Consider the following 16,301-nt stretch of genomic DNA (forward strand, 5'->3'; position numbering starts at 1 on the left):
ACTTCAGATATGCACCAGGCTGGTCCCTTCAGCTTTTCTCTTTCCATATTGCCCTTCTAGAGAAGCAGCCCTCAAAAAGGATGCATATGCGCAGGGCACAGTGACGCACACCTGTAATCCCAATGGCTCCAGAGGCTGAGGCGGGAGGATTGTGAGTTCAATGCCAGCCTCAGCAACAGTGAGGTGCTAAGCAACCCAGTGAGACTCTGTCCCTAATTAAAGCACAAAATAGGGCTGGGGATGTAGCTCAGTGGCCAAGTGCCCCTGAATTCAATCCCTGGTACTCTTCTCCCCCCCTCCCCCGCAAAAAAAAAAAAAATGAAAAGATGTGCATGGGGCTGGGGTTGTGGCTCAGGGGTAGAGCGCTCACCTAGCCGTGCGAGGCCCTAGGTTCGATTCTCGGCACCACATAAAAATGAGTTTAAAGGTATTGTGTCCAACTACAACTAAAAACTAAATACTGAATAAATAAATTTAAAATAAGTTATGGTGTCCATCTGCAATTAAAAAATATTAACAAAAAAGATGTATATGTGTGCACACATGTGCTTATAATTTTAATTTGTATATATGGCCAGGCACAGTGGCACATGCCTGTAATCCCAGCAGCTTGGGAGGCTGAGGCAAGAGGATGGGAAGTTTGAGGCCAGCCTCAGCAATTTAGCAAAACTCTGTCTCAAAAAAATAAAAGGGGGCTGGGGATATAGCTCAGTTGGTAGAGTGCTTGTCTTGCTGGTTCAAACCGCAGCACCAAAAATAAATTCGTGGTTGAGAGCCCTGGGTTCAATCCCTAATACCAAAACAAAAAAAACTTTAGTTTGTATATGTGTCTTAAACAGTTAAGTATTAGGAGATTTACATGTAATATCCCCAACTGGGGATTTTCTTAGGCAGGGGGGACAGTGGCAGCATGTGGCTGACGTTGAGCAAGACCCCCACAGACCCTTTCCAAGCCATGCAGCTCGTCTCGGTTGTTGCCCTTTGTGTCCTGGCCAAGAAGATTCTCCCACCCAGAAAGAGAAAAGGCAATGGTTTCTCATGTTTTATTTACCAGGGCCCTACCCTGTGGCCCCCACCCCACCAGAACCCAGAGGGGTAGGGGTGGGAGTCCAGCAGGGCCATAAGCTTAGAAAGACTCCAAGTTCAGCTATGGGACACATCTGTCCGGGAGCTAGGGACCCAGGGAAACACAGCACTCAGGTACTAACTAAATCTATGGGTGGGGATGGTTGAGAGGTGAGGGCACTGCATGTGTACGGGTGGTCCAGCCACAGGACGAGGCCCTCATCTTCCCCCGAGTCCTTGCAGATCCAGGGCCACCCATTGCAGGAGGGTGGGGTGCGCATACTCTCCCAGCTGCTCTGGATAGGTTTCCGTTCAGGCCTGCCTTGAATTGCCTGTGTCTGTATCTCCGCCCGAGTCCTCTCATTCTGTTTCCAGCTCTCAGCTCTCCCACAAGGTCCAGGCCTTCTGACCCAACCCATGGCTTATGTCACCAGTGTAACATGTCCAAAGAGCATTCTTGGTTCTCCCCTCCCTGAACCCCATCTCCCCACCTTTCCTCACTCTCCCACCTCAGACCCAGGAGCTCTCCTTGACCCTTTGCCACCACACTTCCTCATGACATCCAAAGCAGGTCCTCTCTACCTTTGCAATAGTTTCAGGATCCACCTGCTTCTCACCTCTCTGTGGGCTCAGTATTTGTCCACCCCCCCACCCCTGCCCCCACCCACTGGGCTCCTGGCTTCCACTCCTGCCCATTAATCCATTTCCTGTAGAGCAGGAGATTGATCCATTTGAAACAGCCCAGGAAACACTCCTGCTAAAATCTTCATTGCACCTGAAATAAAATCCAATTCCTGTGCTCCTCATCTGTGGGCCTCTATCCCACTCCAACCCCCTCAGCCTCCTGTTCTGCAGCCACCGACAGCTCCCTCCTGCCCCAAGGCCTTTGCACATGCTTTCTTCTACCTAAAATCTTGTCTTCCAATTCTTTCCGAAGTTGTCACCTTAACCTCTTTCAGGTATTCAGAAGTGGTTTGATATCACATCTTCGGAGATGGCCTCCCAGACAGCCCCTTCTAAATTCTCTTCATGCGCCACTTCACAGCCTATGTGTAGCTTCACATTTTGTGTTCACGATCAGCATCCCCCACTCAGTTGGGATCTCCAGGAGAGCAGGGACCTTGTCTTCTGTTCCCTTCTTCCCAATTTCCCCAGCGTCCCCCGCACCGGGTCTGATACACAGTAGGCACTCAATAAATACGTGCTCACCACAGACACAGGATTCCCATACTTAGCAGTAACTTTCCAAAACCCGGCTGCCCTCATCCCTAGGCCCTGGCAGCGCCCCCAAGGACAAGGCACGGCCGACGCGGATTTCGCCCCGGCCAGAGCCCGAGGGCAGGGCCCCGGAAGGGGGCTCCGGGAGCTTGGGCCGCTGCTCCTTGCCGAGGCTGCGGCGCAGGCGGCAGTGGTGCCAGCCGCGGCGGATCTCCGACTGCACCTGCAATGGCAGAGCGCTCAGGGGCGGCGCGGTTCTTCGCGCCGCCGCCAGAGGGCGTGGGCGGTCCTCTCCCTACCTCCTTGTTGACGAAGCAGTAGAGGACGCTGACCAGGAAACCCTGCGGGAGGAGGACCTGGGATCAGATCGCAGGTAGCCATGGCATTGGAACCACCCCCTTAATGAAGCTAGAACTCTTGTCCCGCCCCAAAGCACTTTGGCTGTTGCCACCCTGGTCCTAGACTATGGCCATCACCTGCTCCCTGGCTCCCAACTCCTCTCATTGCCCTAACCTGTTTGCTGAGCAATAGGGGTTGAGAACAGGGGACTTGGACATAGCAGCCTGGAGGCAAAAACTCTTTTCCTACTTCCACACTTAGAAATGCTCAGTTTCTTCATCTGGAAAGTGGAGCATCCAATGGTGATTAACATTGCAAGAAACTAGTTTCTGGTACATACATACAGTTAACCTTTGTTTTCCTTGCTTAATCTTATTAGAATTTGTTGTTATATAGCATCCATTATAAATAAATTATAAGTAGTTTATATTTTTATAAGTCTATATCTGTATACATCTGAATTTATTTATTTTGCAGTACTGGGGATTGAACCCATGGGTGCTATACCACTGAGCTACATCCCAGCCCTTTTTATTTTTATGTTGAGGCAGGATATAAGTTGCTGATGACAGCCTTGAACTTGGGATCCTCCTGTCTCAACTTCCTGAGACTCTGGAATCTATGATGTGCATACCCCACCTAGCTCTACATCTGAATTTAAAGAATTTAAATAAAGGCAAAATGGGACTGGGTGAAGCTCATGGGTAGAGCTTGTGCTTAGCTTGTGTGAGGTCCCCAGCACCAAAAATAGCTTAACTAAAAATGTGTTTCTGAGGTTGGTGGCACAGACCTGTTGTAATCCCAGTGGGAGGCTGAGGCAGGAAGATTGCGAGTTCAATAGCCAGCCTCAGAAACTTAGCAGACCCTGTCTCAGAAAAGAAAGCGGGGGAGGTAGTTGAGGATGTGGCTAAATGGTGGAAAATGCCTGGGTTTAATCCCTAGTAACAATATATTTTTTTATTTTATAGTCAATAACTTAATTGAGGGCTGGGGTTGTGGCTCAGTAGTACAGTACTTGCTTAGCATGTATGGGGCTCTGGGTTTGATTCTTAGCACCACAGATAAGTAAATGAATAAAAATTAAGGTCCATTAACATCAAAAAATATTAAATTTTTAAAAAGTTAATTGATAAATTTAAAAATCAAGGCCGGGTGCAGTGGCGCATAGCTGTGCACACCTGTGATCCCAGCAACTCAGAAGACTGATGCAGGAGTGCATGTCGGAGACAAGCCTCAGCAACTTAGTGAAACCCTTTCTCAAAATAAAAAAAATTAAAAAGTTGGTAGTGTGGTTCAGTGGCAAAGCATCCCTGGGTTCAATCTCCAGTACCAAAAAAATTTAATATCAATTATATATATGAGCTATTATTAAGATATTACTTATTATTTCCCACAATCCTATTTAAATCTAACTCAGATCACATTCCTCCTCTTTTAGCAGAGAAAAAAAAAAAAAAAAGCCAACTAAAGTTTGGTTCAGGAATTTGGTCTCTGAGACCCCTCACTTCTCTGTCCTCACACCCACTTCCTGCTTCTGACTCCTGAGCTCCAGGCACCCTGTCCTCCCTGCCTTATAATCTGGCCCCTGGCATTTCTCTTCCTGGAACATTTGCTCAAATATCTACCTGGCTGTTCCTTTGCCTTTCTTGGGACTCTGCCCCAATGTCTCCTTCTTAGGAAGGCCCTCCTTGACCCCCTGTCTAAAATATCAACCCCATATTTCCATGGATACTCTTCATTTTTCTTTTCCTGTCCTCTATCTTTTCCACCTCCTAATATTCTGTTTATTAGGGTAGTGTGTGTGTGTGTGTGTGTACATAGATGTATACACACACCACCTAATATTCTGTATATTCTATTTATATAGCATCTTTAGTATCTGTCTTTCCCACTAGAGGATAGAGACCATTTGGCTCTTGGCTGTATTTCCACGATAAGCCTGAAAGAGAGCTTAGATATACATATAAACCTTCAACAATTTTTTTGCTGAATATAATGAATAAACAGCCTTGTGAGGTGAGACAGGTATTGTCCCCGTTTTAGACATGAGAAGATTGAGGCCTAATGAGGTAAGGCTGGGGTAAGGCAATCAAGTGCAGCCTTAAACTTGGAACGGCCACCTCCTTAACCTCTCCACCTCACGCATCTCACTTGCCTCACTCCAGCCCCCACCCAGAGGCCAGAACTGCACAGCTGCCAAGCAGCGCTGAGGGGCAACCGGAATGTGCTTCCAGCTCTGTCCTCGCTCCTCACCTGGAAGCAGTCCTGCTGTGGTCACCCAGGTTCCTGCCTTGGTCCCCGTGGCTCCCCCAAGCCCGAGGTAGCCCAGGCTAGCTCAGCACTGCGTGTCACATGCATAAATGAATGAAGAAACAAAATCCCATCTTCACGCCCCATGGAAGGCCTATTCAGAGAGGATCATAGACCTGGCGCCACTATGGAAGAGGGCGCTAGAAGGAAGTGTGCAGCCCCGCATCTGCCTGAGCACCTGGAAGGAGCTTAGGAAGATCTCAAAGCCGAGCTTGGCAAAGCGGAGAGCGCCGCGGGCCTGTTCCTCCGTCACGGGAGCAAACACCACTTCGTGGACACCCAGCAGCGGCACCAGCGTCAGCGTGGAGCGAGCCAGCCTGGGCAGAGAGGGGGGCAGTGTCCTCAGGCCGCCGCACCCCGTTAGCGGCCGGCCCCTCCCGCTGGGCCTCACCTCAGGCGGTAGTCTGGGCAGCGCATCTGGTGCGTCCTCAGCTTGGACACAAGAATGCCAAGAATGCGGATAAAGATGAGGAAATTAATCTGTGAGAAGAGAGAAGCTGAGCCAGACACGACCCCACTCTGGAGGGCAGGAGTGGCGCCCCGTTTCCCAAAATGGGAAATCCCCAAGGATGGCCTGGAGGATTGCAGGAGCGGCCATACCAAGATGGTTATGAGGATAGGGGTGCGTATGATCCACCAAATAGCCTTGACCTCGTTCCGCTCCCAGCACCTGGGGGATGCAGGGTCGCACTGAGACACAGAAAAACCCTAGACTCACCGGATCTCTGGCAGGTACACCCTGCAGGCCCCGCCCACCATCCTCAAGTCCCACCCACTTCCCTTAAAGCCCCGCCCATGACTATTAAGGCCCCACCCCATCCCCTTTCCAGGAATCCTTGAACCTTTCCAAGATCCCCTTTCCTTTGCTCCCCGCCCACATTCGCCCCAGCCGGTTTCCCATGTTTCCATCCCTCCCCGCCCACATCCCTCAAAGCTCCGCCCACCTCCCAGGTCCTGGCCCAGACCCGCAACTCACTGCGTGTTCTCGTACAGGTACCTGACGATCACCCAGGGAATGACGAAAAGCGCGGGGGCCCCTGTGCAGACCCCGACCCCCACCCCCCACCCGGCCGCAGCTGTCAGCGCGCTCACGGGCCCTGCCAGGCCCAAGACCCGCGGAATCTTCTGCCCTGATGGGGAGGCAGAAGCCTAAAGAGGGGAGGAGACCCCCTGAGGTAGACCAGCTGGGCAGTGGGGGAGCCGAGGCGCGCTGGGCTGGGTGGGGGAGAGAGTCGGGGCTCACCCCAGCCGAGGAGCAGGTAGCAGCAGAAGTGGCCCTCCTCAGAGCCTCCCACCAGCACTAGGAGCCGGTGCAGGTAGACGCCCTCCACCAGCAACCACGTGTAGTTGGCACCCACGCAGTACTGGGTCAACGTCTGGGCGGTGCGGCAGGCGGCTAAGGCCTAGGGAGCCGTCAGACAGGGGTAGAGGGCAGTCAGGGTGGCCAGGTGGCCCCAGGTCTTCCACCTGGTAACCTTTCCACCTCATCTCTTGCCATCTAATGATCTCCCACTCTGCCCTCAGTGGATGGTAACTGGCTGGTTTCTCACACCCCAGTCTCTTCCAATATGGACTCTCTCACTCTGTCCCCTTAACAGTTGGCATCTTCCATTTGTCACCAGAGCCCCCCCTCCATCACTCCACAATATGGCCTCTGACACCCTAGCTCTGTCTGAAAACTGGATTCTCCTGCCAGCTTATGGACCCCTCCAACTCATTCTCATCCTTTTTTTTTTTTTAAACCCCGGATTGAACCAGGGGCATGTGGCTACTGAGTCACATCCCACATCCCCAGCCCTTTTCCCTTTTTATTTTGAAACTGGGTCCTGCTAAGTTGCTTAGGGCCTCACTAAGTGCTGAGGCTATCTTGGAACTTGTGAGTCTCCTGCCTCTACCTCCCACAGGCTGATGTGCCCTCTACCCATCTCTCAGTTACAAACTGGTGGCTTCCAACCCTCCCCCCCACTCCCAGTTAGTTTCTCCCACCCTGTCCAGCTGGCCTCCAGGAGGGAGGCTTCCCTAACTGGTGAAAAAGTCTATTGATGGGTGCAATCATGAGGGAGAGGGAATGAGAAATTCCAGTAAATGGGAATGATGGGGGAGGCTGAGCTGGAAGGGTCCCTTTCCAGATGTGTCAGGAGGGGTCAAGGGGGAAACTGTTGATGCCACTGGAACAGGTAGTAAATGGGTGGAGGACTTCCTGATCCCACCAGTAGGGGCAGTTTCCCATTTGAAGATCAGGAGGAGGATGCACACCTGATTCCACAGTGTGGGGCCACGGTCCCCAGGGTAGGGGCCAGGTGGAGGTAGCAGCCGATCTCGGGTGAGGATGGCTGCAGCTCGAAGCATGAAGGATGTGAACAGGTTGATGTGGATGTAGTTACGGGTGCAACGCAGCCGCCTGGGGGATTTGAGAGGCCCTCTGAGAACCCCTGGAGAGCAGTCCTCAGTCCCACAGCGTCCCTTTTACCACTCATGAGCCCTTTTCATAGAGCCCTCTGTGAGGGCTTGAAGGTAGTGGCATAGAGGAACCTGGCCTCCACGCCCTCCACTTTTTTTTTTTCCTGGTACCATGGATTGAATCCATGGGCCCTTAACTACACAGCCACATCCCCAGACCCCCAGCCCTTTTATTTTGTATTTTATTTAGAGACAGGATCTCACTGAGTTGCTAGGGCCTTCCTGAGTTGCTAGGGCTGAGGCTGGCTTTGAACTCGCAATCCTCATGTCTCAGCCTCCCAAGCTGCTGGGATTACCGTACCCATATCTCTGCCACTGCCACTCAGGGCTGGGGATCCCACCTGAAGAAACTCAAGATGAGCAGGGCAAGCAGCAGAGTGGCAAGGGATAAGGAGTAGCCGATGGTGTACACCACCTGCAGCCGCTCCAAGATCAGCCTCTGGTCCTGGCGGGGACAAGGAGGACATGAGAACAAGACGGACATGAGAACAAGACTTGGCTCTTCCCTCAGGCCTAGGCAGGGAATCCCCCTAAATTTCCCAGCATATCAGTTTTCTCTTGAGGCACCTCCTACCCTGTTTCTGTGGGGCTGACTCCACCCCAGCTCCAGGGCTGGGTTCATTACCAATTGTCTGACCCGCCCCCCCCCCCCACACACACACACACTGTGGTAAATTCAGGGAAGGCACAGGACTCAAACCAGGACAACAAGAGTCAATCCCGGAACCAACCCACAGTGTGGCTTGGTTTCTGTGGGTGGAAAAAGGGTGCCAGTTCAGGCCACCCTTTTTCCACCCACAGAAAAGATGGGACAAACAGGCATGATATGGTGAGAGACAGGACCCACCATATAATTTGAGCACCTTGATCTTGCTGTACCTGAAGCTATTGCTGTATACTGTGCTTTTCAATCACAGAAGTCAGTGTGTCTCTTTTTTCTCCTTTAAGCCAGGATTGAGTTGGATCTCCATTACTTGCGACCCAAAATCCTGAACAGCACAAGGGCCTTCAGGCTCAGCCTGAGGCTACTGCCTTTTCACCTCTCCCTAGACTTCCTACCCTTAATCCCTTGCCTTTTCTTTTTTTTCTTTTAATATTTGTTTTTTAAGTGTAGATGGACACAACACAATGCCTTTATTTTTATGTGGTGCTGAGGGTCAATCCAGGTCCCGCCTGTGCTACAATCGCTGAGCCACAATCCCAGCCCCTCCCTTGCCTTTTCTTACCTGAAAGGAGCCATTCTTCTCTGGATCCTCACACTGGGTGTGGTCTCTCCAAGGTCCCCACTGGCCATCACTACCACACTGTCGGAGAACAAAGCCTGTGGCCACTGTGAGAAAATAGAGGGGATCAAGGGACAGACAAAGAGAAAAGCAAACTGTAGGGCTGGGCTGGGGCTCAGTGGTAGAATGCCTGCCTAGCACGTGTGAGGCACTTGAGTTCAATCCTCAGCACATAAAAATAAATAAATAAAGACATCAAAAAAAAATATATATATATATATATTAAAAAACTGTTAACCGAGCACTGTGAAATGATGGTGGTGGTGATAAACCCTTTTATAACGTTTTATATGTATCAATCAGCTTAATATTCATACAAGCTTATGAAAGTGGTACTATCATTAATACCATTTTACAGATGGGGAAGCTGAAATACAAAAGCAGTTAAATAAACCACACGAAGCTACATAGCTAGTTAGGCCAGGAAGACCACAGGTGCCCAAAGACAAAGACAGGCTCCAAAAGAGGAAAGACAATAAGAACACCAGTGATCCTTAGATGAGCTGACGGGAGGGGCATTGTGCAAGAGAAAGCCAGGGTTAGACAGGGGACAGGGACACCAAGCCTGATAGAGACGGAAGGAGGACAGAGGGGCAGGGGACAGAAAGAAGCAGAAAGGGGTGTAGATGAGTTGCGGGGTAGTCTGAGCATAAAGGACCAGAGAGCACCTCACCGTGGCGGTGCCAGGGCAGGTACCAGGGACAGGACGCACGCGCAGTGACGTTGGGTGCAGCATAGTCCCAGCAAACGTACATATCGAAGGACCCATTACAGGCGAGGCCTGGGGGCGGACGTGGAGGTCAAAGGCTGAATGGACCTACTGTGCGGCCAGCTCAGTGTTCCATCCGCCTAACCCCACCTGGATCTCCTCCCACTAAGCAATTTGGGTCTCTAGATTCTTCCCACCTAGACAGAACCTTCCCAGACCCCACCCAAACCCCGCCCCCCGCAGTGCAGGCTCCGCCTAAGACCCCTCCCATTTCAAGCCTCTCTGACTAATGGCATCCCACCCAGTACCCACCTTAGTCAGGTTTAAGCCCCTCCCACCAAGGCCAAGCCCCACCCACGTGTCTCTGACACAGCCCACACCAATCCCGGGTTTCTCCCCTTTCAGACCCCGCCCCAGGCTCCGCCCGTCAGTCCTAGGCCCGCCCCAAGCCCACCCCTCTCAGCCCCAGCCAGCTCTCCCTCCCCTCCCACCCGTCCTGGTCGTACCTGGGGGCGGCTCCGCGGCCTCCAAGGTCTCCTGGCACTCCCTGCGGTACCGTTCCCAGCGCTGGTACAGCTCCCCCGACGTCTGCCCCTCAGAGCCTGTCTACGAGAAGACAGAAGGGAGGACCCCCCAAACCAATCCTCTCCCCCGCCAGAGATCCCCTAGAGAGACTTGGAGGGGCTGTTCAATTTGGCCCTGGAGTCTCGGGTGGCCTAGAAACCTCTTTGAAGTTTTGGGGGTTGCCTAGAAGCCGCAGAGGGATTTGTTGAGGGAGATTGCAAACCTTTAAGAAAATTGAAGAGGGAGTGGACTTCACCAGGAGGATTTGTAGGGGGAAGGGGACTGGAAACCACCATCAAAACTTGAACGTGAGCGAGAGAGGCAGTCTTAAAACTCTCATTGAGGTGGACGGAGACATAACACAGTCCCCAGACCTCCCTCCAAGCTTTGAACCGTGTCCCCTCCGGTCCTCACCTCCGCCCTCCGGAGCGGCAGTCCCCACAGCCAGAGGAGCAGCAGCAGCCGCAGGGGCGGAGAGTTTGGCATCCTGAGGGCGACGATGGGTCTGGCCACCCAGAGGCGGTCGAGCCTGGAGAAGTAGAGTCAGCACCTCTGACCTCCGCCCTCGGACCCCCAACTCCAGGGCCCACCTGCCTTAGGGATTCCTACAGGGGCACTGAGAAGCAGCAGCCTCCTCTGCTGCCTCCACGCGTGAGGATTGGGGCGGGGCAGAGGCGTGTGGGTGGGCGGGGCCCCAGGTGGTGGGTGGGGCCGAGATCCGAGGCGTGATTCCTCTGCCGCCCCCAACTGTTGCTGGGGCAGCGGCGGTGGAAGGGAGGGGTGTTTGCAGAGGGGGCGGTTGCCCTAGAGCTGGGCTGGGCAGAAGCGTCAGTGTCACCCAGGGTCTACACCTAGAGACTGACGGAGCCTGGGGACAGCCTTGGAGAAGAGGGAGTAGAAACCCTCATCCAAGCCTGGGGGGAGCTCAAAACAGCCATTTGAGCTCCCATTCGCCCAGCCAAAAGGGTTTTCAAATTGCAAATAGGAACCCAACCTTATACAAAAATATCCCATGCCCGGTGGATAAAGGCCAGAGTCAGTGGGACAGCCCTCTCCCAGCATCCAAATACTGGGGACCAGAGAGGCATTAGACCTGGGTTTGGGTCTTCAGGGTCCCAGATACCTGAAAATTCTTTGTTCTAACCCCCAACACCCATCCCCACCACCCTGCACACCCACTGTGTAGGGGAAGGGGACAGCAAGGGGGATCTCAGATATAGACCCAGAAAGACAAACGCAGAGTCAGAAATACAGAGACCCAAAGACTGAGAGACAGTGAGACACACAGCCAGAGACCAGATACCGAAAGATCAGAGAAAGAGACAAAATTGTGGGCTAGGAGACAAAGAGGTGGGGAAAGCATGGAAAGAGACACAGAAGTGTGGACAGAAAATGACCAAGAGCTGGAGGATAAGGACTCCGGGCACCGAGGGAGAGTGACAAAGGCATAGGCTGAGAGACGGGTGGGGGGGGGAGAGAGACAGAGAGAGAGACCCGGAGCTGAATTGAAGGAGGGTCGAGGGCAAGGTGAGTGGATTGGGACGGGACTCCTCACCTGTCCCCAGTCCTGTACCCGATCACTTGCTCCTGCAGCGCCTGTGTGCCTCCACTGCCTCCCCTGTGCTCTGGAAGAGGTGACAGGCGCTGGCAGCCTGGGGTGGTGGGAGGGGGCGGGGCCATGGCAGAACGGAGAACAGGATGGGGAGCTCTGGGGCAGGGAGCAGAAGGAGGGGCAGCCAAGTGCATCACGGTCCCGCTGGAGAGCAGTCACAGTTATCATCCCAAGGGCCACCCCCCACACCATTGTGCACAATTTCTCACACTCCCATTCACAGAACACAGTGTCCCACCCAGCACTGACAGAGCCTCAGTCACACACACTGTCACACACAGTCCTATATGCTGAGCCAAAGGAGAGACAGTCACAGAACCTCGCACGCTGTCACTCAGAGTCTCACATTCATTCACAGCTGTACAGCCCCAGCCACACCCAGAGAGCCACAGCCTCTCACCCACAGGTTGACAGTCATCCAGAGTGGCACTTGCCCAGGTGCCCGGGCTGTGGACTGCTACACACACACAGTGACACAATCACAGTTTCCCACAATCCTAACAACACTGTCAATGAGACATTCACACATTCACTGGGTCATGGCACAAATACTGTCCATCTCCCCGGCTGGCCTGTGTGTCCCAGGAGGACAGGTCCAGGCACCTCAGTGACCACCCCATCACAGCATGCCCACAGCGGAAGCTCCAGGAGCGGTGTCAGTGGCATGAACACGCCCCAGTACGTGCTTCCCGTGGCCATACAATCCACCTGTGACACGAGCCAAAGTCACACACGGTGTTAGGCAGCCTCACCCACAAAGTCTCACACTCTTCACATGGTTTCCCAGAGTTCACAGCCACACCCCAATGCACACATGCCCCATGTCACTGAGACACACTCAAGCTCTGAGGGTCACACCGTCATATGTCACCTCACTGACAACCACACCCAGTGACATACACAGTCATCCAGACACAACTCTTCCTGAGAGTCCTGCCCTACTCACAAGTCACAGGCATTCCTACATGAGTCATGCATGTGGTCCCCCCACCCAGTCACACCGTCACACAGTGCCACATACTGTGACCTCACAATCACACACTAACCCACTGCCTCATACTGTCTCTTGGTGACAGTAACCACTGTCACACACATTCTTACAACCTCTGCTTCCGGTCTTGTCCCAACTCTCAGCGTCCCCGTCCCCCTCGATCCACACTCGGTTCAGGCACATTAATCATGCTGTGAACATTCGTGAGCACACACTCCCCGGGGACCTAGAAGATAACTGGGACAGAGGTGAGTCTGCCCATTTTGCAGAAGAGAAACTGAGGCCCAGGAGGGGCAGCGCATCAGGGGTAGTGGGAATCTGCACCAGAAGCTGAAAGGAGCTGAGTGGGGGGATGGGGGTCCTCGCCTTGGGGCCTCTGGCGGCCCTCCCTGCTCTCTGCCCCACATTCCTGGCGCCCTCAGGGTCCTGGGAAAGTCAGTCCCTGGAGTGGAGAGGAGAGGGGTCTGAGATTGCCCAGCACCTCGAGGAGAAGCTGGGGCTGGGAAGGAGTCTCCTTGCCCCCAAGAGGGCCTCAGGGTCACTCACTGAGGAAGGAGGGAGGGGGAGGAGGGACGGGGGAGGGAGACGTGGAGAGGAACCGAGGTGGTGAGACCCAGGAAAGGAACCAAGACCGAGAAACATGGAGAAGGCGAGAAAAAGACTGGAAGAGAGAGAGGGAGGGAGAGGGAGGGAGAGGGAGAGAGAGGGAGAGAGAGGGAGGCAGACCCACAGGAGAGAAAGCAGGGCCCAAGACCCTGACAGAGACAGAAATACAGACCCAGACTGAGACAGGGAGACTGACAGATGGCAATGGCCGCATGGAGAGGGGCCTGGAGGATGGGCCCTGGGGGAGACATGAGGGGCACTCTTCACCCCTCCAGGAGAACAGGGCGGGCAGGGAGGGTCAGGCGTCGAGGTCCAGCTATTCTGGGTCCTCTCCGGTCTCCTGGGGTCTGAGAGGAGGGCAGCAGGACCACAGGTGGCCACACGGTCCCTGTCCAGCTCCCATGCCCAGGGGTTCTGGAAACTTCAAGCAAAAGAGAAGCCAAGCGCCTTCCAGGCCACCTAGGTCCTCCCAGGCAGGCACATGCCACAGACCACTGGTCCCAGGGACCCAGAAGCCCACACCTGTCAACACTCTCCTGTTGAGTCTCCATGGTCCTTCGCTAATGCTGTCTCCACATTTAGCCTGCTCTCTCCCCAGTGGAGACCTTTCTCCTCCTCCTCTGCCCCCCCTCTCTTTCTCCCCTGCACCTGCCTCCCTCTCTCTCTCTCTCTCTCTCTCATCAAGAATTGAACCCAGGGGCGCTTAACCACTGAGCCACATCCCCAGCCCCTTTTTATATTTTATTTAGAGACAGGGTCTCCCTGAGTTGCTGAGGCTGGCTTTGAACTCGGGATCCTCCTGCCTCGGCCTCCCCAAGCATGTGTCACTGCACCCAGCACCTTCTTTCTTTGGTCCAAATCCCTTTTCCTTTGCTCTAACCCCACCCTCAGCTCTTTCCCTCTTCCTTCCCTCCAGTCTCTGCCTCTCTGCGCTTCTCTGACTACCTGTCTGCCTCTCTGTTCCTCGGGGTCACTGCCCTTGACCTCTCTCCTTCCTCTCCCTCCCTTTCCATCTCTCTAGGTGTCTGTCTGGCTGTTTTTCTCTCTTGTCTGTCCCTGGTCCTGGGTTTCCTGGCTCTTGTCTCGTGCTCTCCGCCCTCAGCACTGACCAGGCAGGGTCCCTTGCCCCTGGCCAGCATCCCATCCTGGGGGAGAAGCTGGAAGGCCTGTGCCTCCCCCCATGGGGCTGCCTGGCCAAGCAGAGCCTGCAGGGAGCAGGCGGGGGCCTGGGGGGGTGGCAGATGGTGCAGGAGAAATGAGGCAGAGAGATATGGGGAGATGGGGCGCCCCGTGGGGACAGAGGCCAGAAATGGGAGGCAGAGATGGCTCCCTGAGATGCAAAGCAGGAGACATGAGGCCTGAGAGACAGAGCATGAAGACACACAGGAACAGAGATACAGAGGGAGCCGCCACCAACGTGGGGGCCAGAGAGGCGAGACCCAGAGAGAAGGCCTAGAGGCAGCATCGGAGAGACTGTGACATGGGGACACAGGACCCAGAGGACAGGAACCCAGAGATAAAGAAAAACATATCAGAGACAGAGAAATGGAAAGACAAACACAAAGACTATGGGGATCCAAAGACAGAGGTAAAGAGACGCGGAAGCCAGAGACAGGCCCGAGAGAGGGAAACATGGACATGAGGATGGCCCCCAGACAGAGGGCCAAGGACACAGAAAGAGACTCAGAGAGATGAGCCTGGGAAGCGCAGCTCTGGACACCCAGAGAGAAGAGCAGGACAAAGATGGAGATAAAGAGATGGCAGACACAGAGAGAGGCTGGAGCACAGCACGGCGGGAATGGAGTCACTCTCCAAAGACACAATCGAGGAGAGGCAGACCTGGCTCCCCTTAGTCTCTCGGGGCCTGGAGGGGGTGCGTGTCGCCATAGCAACCTCCCCAGATCCCGAGGGCAAACACTGTCCTGGTCAGAAGCAGCAGAACTCTGTTGACATACTCTCATGCTGGGAGGGGTGGGGGCTCGGGGGCCCAAAGGCCAGGCTGGGAGCAGGAGAGCAGAGGGGCTCTCAGCGGGGACTTTATAGACTGCTCCAGCCTTCTCCCCACCTCAAATCCCAAGCAAACATCCCCCTGGAAGGAGCCACTGTGGGGGTCCCTGCCCGCTCCCTGGTGGCAGCTGTGGACAATCCCTGAATCCTCTTGCCAAGTACCAGAGAAAACAGGCTGACCTAAGAATTTCCTTCATTTTCCTTCAGGGTTCTTGAACCTGGTCCCATCTGCCACCACCACCCCCAGAAGGGCAGCCAGGCAGCCAGAGGGATCATGCTAAAGCAAAAAGCTGATCCTGCTCCTCCCCTGCTAAGAACCTGCCATGGCTCCCCAGGGCCCTCAGGAGAAACTTCGTCTTTGCCAAGCTCTCCAGCGTGGTCTCCAGGCTTTCCTAACTCTTCCGACTCTGCCTCGTGCCCCTCAACCTTTGTTCCAACATCTTTCTCTGCCTGAACTTTGTCCTGTCTTCCAAACCCATCCTCAAGTTAGTTTACTAGTCATTCAACAAACAGTTCTTTTCCATATTAGAGCATGAACCCTATGAAGGTAGGGTCGTGGTAGGACTGGGGTGGGGCTGCGAAGGTCATTGCTCTGTTCCCAACATCGCCCAACGCAAGTTCAGCAAAGAGCAGGTTGAATTCACTTTCCTCAAAACTTACATACCAGGCTCTGAGCTTGGCCATGCTGGAGACTGGGACAACCTGTGCCATGGCTTCATGGAGCAAGTGTTCCAAGCCTAGACCCAAATAGGGAGACAGACTGACAGAAGGAGAGGGAGAAAGAGTCAGAAACACAGAGGAAAAGGTGAGCCTGAGAAAGACAGCCAGGCATCAGTAATGATGATGATGATGGTGATGATGATGATAATAGTATAATGGGTATCATATATTGAGCATTTTGCATATGTCTCAGTCCTCATAATAGGATAGAGCTATTATATTATTCTGATTTTCCAGATGAGGAGGCTGGGGCTCAGAGAGGGGAAGTAACTTGCCCAAGGCAACACAGCTCATAAATAAATGATGAAAGGAGTGCCCTGCTCATCCAACCTCAAAACCCAGTTTCCAGACAGAGATATAAAACCATACAGAGACAGCGATGAGAAAGAAAAACGGCATAGAGAAGAAAACCTAGAG

General features: G+C 53.7%; 1 protein-coding gene across 1 annotated transcript; it reads right to left on the minus strand.

Moving 5' to 3' along the window:
• Positions 1 to 1,759: 1,759 nt before the first annotated feature.
• On the minus strand, positions 1,760 to 11,561 carry Gipr (gastric inhibitory polypeptide receptor). The gene is made up of 14 exons (XM_027945962.2): positions 11,504 to 11,561; positions 10,363 to 10,477; positions 9,891 to 9,990; positions 9,349 to 9,456; positions 8,619 to 8,722; positions 7,734 to 7,837; positions 7,189 to 7,333; positions 6,176 to 6,335; positions 5,909 to 5,969; positions 5,533 to 5,602; positions 5,324 to 5,412; positions 5,111 to 5,249; positions 2,583 to 2,624; positions 1,760 to 2,506 (listed from the first exon to the last, which is right to left on the minus strand). Exons 2-14 carry the CDS (start codon positions 10,432 to 10,434, stop codon positions 2,297 to 2,299), a joined length of 1,404 nt encoding a protein of 467 aa, XP_027801763.1. The 5' UTR covers positions 10,435 to 10,477; positions 11,504 to 11,561; the 3' UTR covers positions 1,760 to 2,296.
• Between the last annotated feature and the right edge of the window lie 4,740 nt (positions 11,562 to 16,301).

The sequence above is a fragment of the Marmota flaviventris genome, chromosome 18 (assembly GCF_047511675.1).
Source record: "Marmota flaviventris isolate mMarFla1 chromosome 18, mMarFla1.hap1, whole genome shotgun sequence".
NCBI classification, from domain to species: Eukaryota; Metazoa; Chordata; class Mammalia; order Rodentia; family Sciuridae; genus Marmota; species Marmota flaviventris.